At 33.3% G+C, this 12,087-nt stretch overlaps 1 protein-coding gene across 1 annotated transcript in view; it reads right to left on the bottom strand.

Moving 5' to 3' along the window:
* Nucleotides 1-679: 679 nt before the first annotated feature.
* SPPL2A (signal peptide peptidase like 2A) overlaps nt 680-12,087 on the bottom strand; it is a 31,235-nt gene continuing 19,827 nt past the window's right edge. The window contains exons 15-16 of the mRNA XM_023527717.1: nt 11,875-12,035; nt 680-4,435 (exon numbers count right to left, since the gene is read on the bottom strand). Coding sequence (XP_023383485.1) covers nt 4,361-4,435; nt 11,875-12,035 — 236 coding nt within the window. The 3' untranslated portion in view covers nt 680-4,360. The remainder of the gene's footprint in view (nt 4,436-11,874; nt 12,036-12,087) is intronic.

Genomic DNA, 12,087 nt, shown 5'->3' on the forward strand with positions numbered 1-12,087 from the left:
TTAACCATCTATTAGTATGAATGCCTATTAAGAGAAAAATAATAGATTTTTATAATTTGTATTTTGAATCTTAGTAGAAGTACATGATAGAAAATGCAAAAAGTACACATATATAGTGAAAAATAAATCACTTTCTTACCCCTGTCCCTCAGCCATCTAACCCCTTTCTCTTCCTAAAGACAGCCACTCTTTCCAGTTTGTTATGCATCTTTCCAGACATGGGCCTGTGGGATGAAACAATGTTCCTCTGCAGCAGGACATGGAGGGAACAAGACTTCCCCAACATGTGGTCAAGACAAAACATGCTCCAGATACAAAACTGGGCCAACCACATCTGAGTTAAAAAGAAGTACGATGGCAGAGGATCGTAGTATTTGTGGGAACAACATCAGCAAAGCTAAAAAAGCCAAAATTGTTCATCACAAGGGCTATGATACTTTCTCAGTAAAAAAGTCTGTACATACATTAATAAATATTTATTAAGGGCTATTATGTATCAATATAAATTTCCAATAAATGACCCACATGAAATCTAGGTTTTATGGAAATTTGTCAGACTTATACAACTACACAATTTCATAAGTGATTATTACCATTTATACCTTATGTGAATATGATCTAGTAGTACACTTTTAGTCCATTTTCCATTATTTTTACTAGTCAAAATAAAACATTCAAATTTCATTTTAAAATAGAATTTATTGAATATCATAATGAATTCAATACATTAAAAATTGTTTTTCTTGTCAGTATTGGCACATAATGAAGAGTTTTAAAGCACTGCTAAATTAACACTTGAAAAAATTTTTTAATTTTAAATCATGTTCCATAAAAAAAGCCTAATAGTGTTATAAAGTATTAATTTATATAACTTACATATCAAAGTGTTAAAAAAAAGAATTCCACACTCAAACCAATCATCTAAAAAGTAAAAATTCAATCATATGTATTTTTAAAAAGGTTCTCGTTAAACAAAATACAACAGAAGATATAAAATGCCAAATTTACATTGATTGGTTTTACTATGAAATTCTGCAGGCTAACCAGATAAACTTCGGCTATTTTTTTTTTAAAACAATCAATATTCCAAAGGAATATTAGTTGTTTACAATACTTTTCATGCCTAATCAAAGAAACACATGACATTAAATATCCTATATATTTTTTCTTGTAATTGGCAATATGGGACTATAGTAAAACTTTAGTTTAAGAAATAATTTCCCCCCAATGATTAATTTCTTAGATACAAAAGATGTCCTTAAGTATAGAAACATTAAACGAGAAAGCTCACACATATGGTCTTCACTAGAACATGGCCTGTATATTACTGTCAATCATTTTGTTTACACTGAAAATTCAGTAATCCAGATCATGCATACTATACAATTTCTTTCGAATTCCAAAACACTGAGTAATTTGGTTCAGATCTCTTTAATTTACAGAGTATCTTCCTTCTAGGAAGCAATATTCAGTATTTTTATTTTATTTACGTTACCTTCCCCAACTTGTTTAGAATTATCTCTGCGATAAATAGATCACTGAAAATAAATTTTTTAACTGTAGAATTTGTTATTTGGCATGATTTTAAATCGAACTCTTTTCCTCGTTAATGGATAAATATAAAGCCTTTCAAACTAGTACATTCTACCAGTCTGAAATGTAATTCGTGTTTTTGATGTCTCATTGGTTGAGAACAGGCTGATAATTTAGAGATCAAGCTTAAATAAATTAGTTCAAATATTTTTTGGTCAAAAGTAAAAACCATGTTTGCTTATACCTAAGGCAAAAATTGAAAGAGAAAAAAAATATATTAGAAAGCTCATTTGTATTTACTGTAAATGCACCATTTCACCAAAATCTCTATGGACTTTAAAATCTATGAATGCCAACAACAGATGGATTGAAGTTTTCTTTTTTCAAAAGAGAAATGGCAGATTCTACTAGTAAGGTACTGCTAATCTAAAGAATACAAGCCAGAAGAAAGTATAATGTATTAGAATAGCAAGGTCTTTCCTAACAAACCTCATATTTATCTTTGCTAAACTAAACTGAAGTAAAAATCACCTATATTACAATTTGAGATACTTAGTTATTTGATAAGCTACAAAAATGTTCAGGGAGAATTTCTAAGAATAATTTTTTTCAATAAGTAACCTTATTGACATGTTTAGGAAAAAACAACTTCTCTTCCCCTTAAAGTTATGGGTTGTAGGAGGGCAAGAGAAGACATGATACAGCCTTTAAAAGCCAAATTTTCATCTCCCCTACCCTTTGTTCATTTTGATTCCCAAAATAAAATATTTCTGTACTTTATAATTTCTCTTAATATTTTCAGCTGGGTTGATTGAAGGATTGTTTAAGTACAATGTAAAGTTGACACTGAGGATGGAGAAACAAGGAATTTCACTTTTTGTTTCTTATTTCTAATTAATCAATAAGATTTTAATAGCAAACTAGAACAAGGTTTAACTTCCTTGTTAAATAATGGTTGGATAGAGTAGAATTTGTATCAATGAGCCAAAATTTCAGAATTCTACATGTAAAATTTTCTTTAACATTCTTCATAAAATGTGGTTGAGGCTTTTGAAAATCAAAAAGCTGGGATGAGAATGCAGATAATTTTACTAAAAAAGCTGTATTTTGGCAAACATTTTATTGATATTATAAAGCAAAATATAGTTGGAGCTTTAAAATGGCACTTAATCTCTTCTCTCTATCAGAGTCTGCCAACTAAATCAGATTCTTTGGAAAGAATTCAAATGATATTATGGAGGCAAAATTAAGATTAACCCTTACTTGTCAGATACTTACTTATCATTTATCAAAGAACCCATAAGTGTATTAAGTGGATAGAGGGCTGTCAAGAGAGCCTCTCTATCTACAATTTACTCAGCAAGTTAACCAACAAAAACATCTAATTCTCTCAAATGCTAAATTTAAGCTCTGAATCAAAGCTCTGAATCATTTTAAAAGACATTAGCTTTATCCTTTAATCAATCAAAGGGGACTTAGAATGAAAGATCATAGATTTATTCACATATCTTGTATATTATTTACAGAGAAATGCAAAATTCTGCTGCCTTTGCAATCACTTGTCATTTGGAAATTTCTCAAGAGAAAATAAGAAAACGGAAAGATAATTTGATGTTTGACTCCCAGTAGAACGTTCAAGGCCACATCTGAGATTTAGCAAAGAATGAAAAAGATTTTTTCAAGCTGGGAGGTACCAGAGTGATTAATTGGTCTAACCTACTCATTCTATAGATGAGAAAACTGAAACACAAGTGTCTTGAGCTAAGACAGTTTACACAAACTCTTGTAATATAATTAAATTCAAACTAACACCCAGTCTTCTGTCTTTTGTCTCCAATTCTTTCCTCTGAAGCACACTTTGTATATTAGTAAACCATCCTCCACAAAATATTAAAAGGTTAAGAGGTTTCCTTTGGGGAAAGGAGTGGGAATCAGGAAAAAAAGTGGGGGAAGGATTGTTAGAGATGTTACACTCAAACAACGAGCTATATGTATCAATATACAATTTGATAAAAAAATAATTTATACAAAATATCAAGCCTTAACATCAACAGAACCAAACTTCAGAGATCAGAAATGCTGTAGTGAAATTGAATGTTAATGTAGAAATATAAGCTACATCTTCAAGGAAACAGCAGACCACTGAAAACTGTGGACTTCAGTTTTTGTGTCCTTTTAATGACTAGTTCTATATATTATGCTTCTCTAATCTGGAAAAATAATCTAATATAATACATATGCAATTTGAAACAATTTAGGTTCTCAAGTTTAAAAAAAGGACTGGAATCTTTGTTAACTTATACTATAAAAATATGCATTTATGTATATTCCCAAGTTATATTTTTCTAACTTTTGCAGTGATAAAAGACCAAAATTTCATTGTTGAACTGCCTTTTTGCATGGTCTTAAATAGTTATTTCTATAGATCATAAAATCTGCATAAACCTTTACAAGAAAATCTGTTCGGAAACTCACTTTGACAGAAATACTTATATCTATCACTAGAGTTGAAAAAGAACAGATTTCAGTAAGAAAAGTGCAGGGGTGAGTTAAGACCTTTTTTTTAGAAAAATATACTGTATATAATACATTCTGAAAATTACACAGGCCATATCCTTTTATTTAATGTGAAGGCACAACTTTAACATAGTTAAAAGTAAATGTATTTTAATTATTTATGATGTAATTGTCAGTACCAGTGCTTAGAAATACATATTTGCAAGCTATCATTGGAGATTCTTTCAGATTGTCAATTCAAAAGTCAATTTAAAAGTTGAACTCTATTTGTAGATAATCAATTGATGCATTATGGCAGGTCCACATAATATTATTGTTGGACAATCTGTTCACCAGGAGTCACAGAGTTTTCTTCATTTGTTGCATAGTCCGGCTGGTCCATCATCTAGGTATAAACAGACATGTTAGGAAATGCAAATTTTCAACTTGTCACTAATTTGGCAAACGGATTCCCAATTTTTAAAAATGACAGAGTGCTCTATGGACCTGAGCACTCCCTTTTGGAGTAATGTACTGGTTCAACATCCATGCTCCTAAGGACATGGTTGAAGTGACACTGAACCTTTCAGCAAGCCCAATCATTGGACTCAGGGCCAATTTGATAAATGCTTTCTCCGGACCTTCACTATTTCCCTTTCCCTAAATGAATACTGCCCTTCATGGCAATGAGAACCCTACTGTAAAAGGATGATATTCTTGATGCTTATTCCAGGACACTATACCAATCAGCGTCCACTCCTAGAAGTGAAAAAACTAAAAATGGCCCCACGACTCATTATAAGAATACCTGCTGGTTCGGGAACAGTGCAGCCTGGTTGACACCTTGAACTGACTTCAAGACAACTTAAAAATGATATGAAATTCTGGAAATATTGTATGACAAAAATTTCTACTAAAAACAAGTAACTTCAAGGTACTTAAGGTCAAATGATATCTAAAAACAAAATCAAGAATACGTTTGCTATAGACTATTTTAGAGGAATTAATTACCAGTTAAATTTTTCTCAAATGATCACTTCAGCTCTTCCTATATTCCCATAAAAATCTTTCCATATTTGGGAATGAAGGAAGAAGTGCTTAAAATATTTTCAGTGTTTTTACCCTGTTCTTCAGATAAATTCCTTAAAAATAGAAAAAAATACTTAATGTCTTTGTGAATATTGTCAAAGATTTTTAGATTAGTGATTAAATTTCAGTATTGTGATGCACTTTTTTTTCTCCTTTATCAAAAATCAGAAGAAAAGACCAGCAAGATAAATGTTCTTATTTTTGTAAACTGATTCTATAAGCTTTAGTGTTTTTTGGAAGAGGAAGCAGAGAGATTGAAGCACTTCCAAATAGGGTCTCAGGACTCGCCAGACAAGAAGAATACAATATGAGCTGAGGCTTTCAGCTGACAACAGTCTCAAGTATAGAGAGACAGCTTATATAACTCAAACTTGCTGATACTCTGAGTCATCGTAAATCACCAGTCAGTTTTGAGGTCCTCTGTCTGCCAAAGATATCCCCTATATGAAGGTAGTTACATGTGCGTAGCTCTTCTGGAGGGACAGAAGAAGTCAAATCAAGGCAGGTAACATTTATTAAGCATTTTACTATATGAAACATAAGGTGAAGTTGTTGAAGAGTTGATTTTAGTCACAATTTAAATGAAGGAGTGAAAGGAGAAGCATGTAAGATATATTTAGCCCCCCTTTCTTCTAGGAATTTAGAAGCTCTGGGTCTAAGAGGCTGGAGCTGTGGTGAGAGAGAATGGAAGCAACCTCACCTAATGGATGGTGGGGAAACCCTCTTTCTTCCTCAAGACCTGTTTATCCTGGTACCTGTAACCTAATGAAATAATAGCCTACATACTTTAAGTTACAATATGCCTCCACTTTGCTAATGTTCGGGCACCTCATTGGTACTGTAATCTAATCCCTAAGTATAGAACTATATTAGTTTTAAAAAACACTTTAAAAATCAACTTACTGAGAAGTAAACTTCTCTACTCTGTATTTACCTTTCTTTACTGACTTTTCAATGAAAATAATATAGAAACATATCATTTACTGATAGCTCTGCTTATTTATAATTAAACCAATTTCCAAAAACAGTTTAATAAAACACTCATTAAGGCAGGAGAGTTACTGGAGAGTTGTTGATACTAAAGTAGAGTTGTTCTAAGTATCTCTACTCTGACTAGTTAGTCACAGCTTGTGACTTCTAAAAATAATTAGAAGCACTAGTGACATTTAACAGAGACAAACCCACTGTATACTGGATATCAACAAACTGAAAACTTACGTCCCACCCAGAGTAAAACTGCCCATTGGAGATAGCTGCATAAATCTAACTGTACTGATTTAGGATTAGGAACAAACAAAAATCCCCTAAGATGATTATTTCTTTTAATTGTTCTACATGCCAAAGTAATTACACTACTGCCTGATTTTTCTCTCTCGAGAAAATACACCTTTATTTACTCTATACTAATTAGAACTAAGACTTTTAGTAAAATCAAATAAATGGAGTCAAATACTGTACTCTTGAAGCATTCTAGAAAAAAAGTGTTAAGTAGCTTTGAGCTACAGAAAAAATATACAATTGAGATTTCGAAATTAGTATTATTTTAGTGAAATCCTATAGAAACATTACTTATTTTGATCAGAGAAATTCACGGAAAGGGCAGTAACACTCCATGTAAAATACTTAAGTATTCTATGAAGTCTCTCTAAGTTTCGACAACAAGGGAGGTATAATTTGCCCTTTGAAAACAACACAAAAAGGCTGTCAGGGTTTCCCATTACATTTAGAAGTCTCCAGTGTAAAGCCCTGCTTTTTACCACCACTGTTCATGCACTCCACGCTAATATTAGGCATTAGAATAACCAAATGATTAACAGCATAAACAAAGATGCCATTGCCTTAGATTCTGACTTTATTTTATATTATTTGTTTTATCTTGAGTTATTTCAAAACAGCAGCAAAAATTTTTAGCATCTGCAAAAAAAATGATTCTACATACAGATTGTAGAAATAGAGGTCTAGTTTAATGTTTTTAAAGTGCCTCACTTTTATACCTTATAACAATTTTGGTAATTTTATGAGGGCTGCTAAAAAACAATCAAGAAGCTTATATACACACATACAAAACTGACTAAAGGTTAGTGGATTAAGGACCAAACATTACAGCTACTTTGCAGGAAGAATTTCAGTAACACTGAGAATTTCCAGTATATAAAACACTGTTATCGGCACTTCGGAGCTAATAACTTAGGGAGGCACATAAATATCTACATCAGAAGGCAGATGTTAATAAGTATTTAAAGTACAAAGTCTAAAAAAAAAATATGGGGAAAGGTGAACGAACTTAATTGCAGTTAGAGAACTCTTGGATGTCTGCTTGGAGAAGGCTGATTATGAGTTGGGAGTTACATAAGGGATATTCTAGAAACTGAGACTGCCAATACTATAAAGGTAATGGAGATAGGGAGAGGAGGGAAATGATTATTACACTTGTTAGCCTAAGAGATGAACCAGGTGTCTGACAGTTGTCTTCAGAGCTGACCCTCAGGCTTATCCTACACAGAAGGGGTCCATATCTAGTCTCCCTCTGTTTTACCAGGCTTGTTGAGGTTCCCTGGTCTCCTTTCCCAGTGTCTGCCCAGCCTTATCTGATTTCACCTGCCTCACCAGGTCTTGGGCTAACTCACCACTATGGATTACACATTCTCCTACCTGCCTGTGGATCCAACTTCATTTTATGGATGAAGAGACAGTCTTAAGAGATTAAGTAATTTGCCAGAACTGACGCCAAAACCTATAATATACTTTATGTATATAACCTATAATATACCACAAATGGTAACATTCAAACTAAATTAATTTTGACTTTAAAGGCTGGACAAAAAGCAATGAGAGATTTTTCTTTTTCATAGTAACAGGAAAATAATTTTGTGAAGGCATCACATTGTATAACTTTTAAAAATGCTAGTTTTCTGGAAAAATGAACTCTCTCTTGGCAGCAGTTTATACCATCCTACAATTAGCTTGCTTAAAATTTCAGCAAATATCCATTCTTCATATTTTAAAATCTAGTGCACAGTGGGAAAATGACTGCATTTAACAAACAGCTGTGATGGGTATTAAATCCTTTTACAAATAAATTAAAGGGACCAGATTTAACAAAGACCCAAAGTTTTGATACCCAAACCAGGAAAATGGAAATCTAGTTAATGAATTGAAAAATAACAGCCAAAACAACAAATAAAGCAAAGCATAAAACTCCAATTCCTACAAATAATAATAGCAAATACATTTAAAGTGCTTAACGTTGTGCCACGTACTAGTCTAATCATTCTATATACAGTACAACAAACCTCTTAAGTAGGATGGTTATTATCCTATTTTATATTGGAGGAAACTGAGACACCAAGAAATTAAGTAACGTGCCTAAGATCACACGGCTAATAATTAACAAAATCAGAATTCATACACAGGCAATTTGGCGGCAGACTCCACGCTTTTTATTACTATGTGTTATTTTACATTTTGAATGTCTTTATTTAGTAAAATTATGACACCACACTACAAAAGTGAGAAGTGTATAACCAAGTTGTTCTATCTTTTCAGACACTTTTAAAGGACTTTCCTACAATCAATATCCTTATTTAGCTACTATGTCACATGATGAAAGCCCTGGAGTCTGTCCTTCTGGGGTGATTTAGTACCTGCTTTGTATCCAACTGCAAAGATTGTTCCCTTTACAGGTAGCTGCTGTGTAGCAGATCATAATTTTTTCAAGATCATAACTTTTAAGAATAAAATTTGGATGGTCCAGGGCAGAGCTTTTATTCATAGGTAATGTAAAAGCATCCCATGCTTGAATTCCTTATCTACGACCCTTTCTCCTCAATAAACATGGAGAGAGAAAGAAGGTGCTACATTAAACCCTAGAAAAAATGAGCTGTAGAATATTTCCAAAGAGACACAATGTTGTTACATCCACCTATAAAACATCTCTAAATATTCAACTATTTTTAGTATGAGTTGGCATAAAAAAAGATGTGGACGCTCCACACAAACTGTTCAGAGTAGCTGCCCCTTCAGGGTAGGGGTGGGGTTGGAAGATAGCCTTCAATATTTAGAGTTTTGTATTGTTGGTTTAAAAAATGCAAACATGCATTACTTTGTAATTAAAATACAAAAAGAAAAACAAAGTAAAAGCAGGATTAGGGTCTATGTAAAAAATTTAGTTCATTAACTGCCAATAATATTAACCTATAAGTCATTAAATACAACAAAGATGACTAGAAGTACACTAATGAACATCTTTTCATGTCAATTTTGCCCAAATTTTTAATCATTTTCTGGATGAACCGCTGAAGAGAAATTACTGGGTCAATGGAAATGGTGAAATGATGTATGGTAAGTACAAGTAAGAAAATATTATACAGCCATTAAAATGATTCTTACAAGGAATTTAAAATTAAATAACACAAACATGCAGTGGAGAAAGAAGACAAGAGAGAATTACTTAGAGTATGGTATCATCTACTACTCCCCTATCCATTTATCTAGGAAGGCATAGAAAGAACCTTACTTAAATCTTAAGAATGAGATTATCTAGGTGGTGGGATTACAGGTGGATTTAATTTTCTTGTATTTTCCTACGTTGTCAAATAATAAATAATAAAGTACTTTAAAAGCTATATTAAAGGGGAAGGAAAATTTTATGAGTAAAAATGAAATGCTGCTGATGAAAATGACAAGAAATATAATTTAATTCTATAAGATAGCACATGTGTTCTAACAGTCCCAAATTTAAATTCTAACGTAAGTAAAGATGGAGTGAAGGGTTAAAGAAGTACAAATTAATAGTTGATAGTTGGGCATGGGGAGCACGGCAGAGGGAATGCAGTTAGCATTAATATGATTGCTAAGTGGAGGGCCAGGGGAGGGAGGGAGCATTTGGGGGGATCGTTTTATGAACATTATAGATGTCTAACCATGTACTATATTCTTGAAACTAACTGAAATAAATTTATTAAAAAAAAAAAAAAAAAGGATTTAATGCCGACTCTAAACAAAATTTCCTCATGTTGCTCATCTTCCTTACCCTTAAGTCATAATCAGTTAATCAAATGGTCTCCAGTGCTCTTAGGACAGAATCCAAACCCTTTAACATGGCTACAAGACCCTACAGGCTCTGACTTCATTTCCTCCTCCAGTTTTCATTTCCCACAGCTCCCTTACTCCTACTCAACATTATGGTCACTCTTAACTCCTTTTGGTCCCTAGAATGTGCCATGCACTCTTCCCTCTGAAGACATGGTTCCCTCAATATGGAACACAGCTTAAAGTCTCAACATAGGTTTTTATATTCTTTAAAAAGCCTTCCCAAAATCACCTTTGACTCTGCCATGAAACCACAAGCACTGGGTGTCCCACCTCTAGCTTTCATGTCACGCTACCCTGATACATTTATCACACGTTACTGTTAGTGACTCTTCTGCAACCCTCACTACACTCTACCTTTCAAGAGGCTGTGAGAGTAGGCCTGTTTCTAACTTGTTCATCTTTTATCACCAGAACCTAAAATAGTACTTGGGTCATAGAACTGCTCAATAAACATTTGCTAAATGAAGAAATATAAAGCTATTGTTTTAAAAAGGATGACAAAGAGCACTTAGGGGGATGTGACGTTCAAAGGCTATTAGTAGGGCATACTTTAATTTTTTTAATCTATAAAAAAATTCTATGTGGATGTCCTCTTAATGGAAACATTACCATAAACTAAGTCTATGTGTATAAATATAAATTAAAGCAATCGCATTGTGAGGTAGGCAAGGCAGGTACTGTTATTTTATATAAATCTCAGAGAAATTACAAGATACTTAAAAAAACTCTAGATCAGTGCTTTTTCCAATTATGATAATCTAACTTAATGTGTTAAATCACCTCTTGTTAAATAAAAATGATCCTACAGACCAACCACAAGATGGGTATGAACTTTGAACTGTTTATCTACTAACAGAATTGTAGCCATCCACTCAAAGTATCTCTATTTTGTTCATGTGACCACTGATATGCATGCATGAGGATGGATGGAGGAGGGCAGTTTGTTGTAATAGGGCAAAGCAAAGCTAACTGCTACATGAAGGAATCAATGCCATGACCCTGACCTCAAAGGCTAGGATTTCCCAACCTTTTAATTTCCATGCAAACAAACTTTACTGGAATACCAAGAACATTCAGAAAAAGAAGAAAGGGGTTTAACTTCAGCGAAGAAAGAACTCAAATATAATAGATTCTGGTATCAAGATTTTCTCTGTTCTGAAATTTTACAGAAAGGTCAATCTTGATCCATTTAAATCTGAAATGAGTGCCCTACTTAATTTAGTCAGGCCTACTGAAATGCTGAAGAGAGTATTCTTTTTATCTGCAAAACCTTAGGACTATTACTATAAATAGCTAATGTCACTCTCAAAATTCAGTACTTAAACATAGAGTGTTACCTCATTACGTCTACTTTTGTGTGGATTTTACAAACTCATGTTGATATGCTTGCTGTTTTGGTTTTCCCTGATGCCTTCCACTTCTTCCTAGTAGTTTTATCTTGAGTCACCAGGATTTTGGCATCAGATTGACTTTGGACTGAGAAATGATGACACAGCAAGTGGACGGGAAGGGGGCAGTAGTGGAAAAAACTTAGGACATCCTGAGAGATCCAAGATAACTTTTCGGCACATAAAAGCTCTGATATACTTAGGCAGCTCCCAGCTTAAGTCAGTAGTGAAGTATGTCAAAAGATAACTCAGTAAACGAAACATAAGCACATACCTGATATCCGCTACCTTTCCAAAACCTTTTCATTTCCTTACGTTTCCAAGCAACAATTGAGGCAGTAATAAGTGTGCAAGGTACTAAATAGAGAAGAGCAGGTTGCCCCTTTTTCATCAGCACCAGAACAACAAATGTAAGTATCATGCCAACAGCATAGGCTGCAAGAAGAATACCAGGTATCAGTCATTTCTACATGCTCCCAAAGGTGGA

Source organism: Pteropus vampyrus, unplaced genomic scaffold (assembly GCF_000151845.1).
Source record: "Pteropus vampyrus isolate Shadow unplaced genomic scaffold, Pvam_2.0 Scaffold19, whole genome shotgun sequence".
Taxonomy (NCBI): domain Eukaryota; kingdom Metazoa; phylum Chordata; class Mammalia; order Chiroptera; family Pteropodidae; genus Pteropus; species Pteropus vampyrus.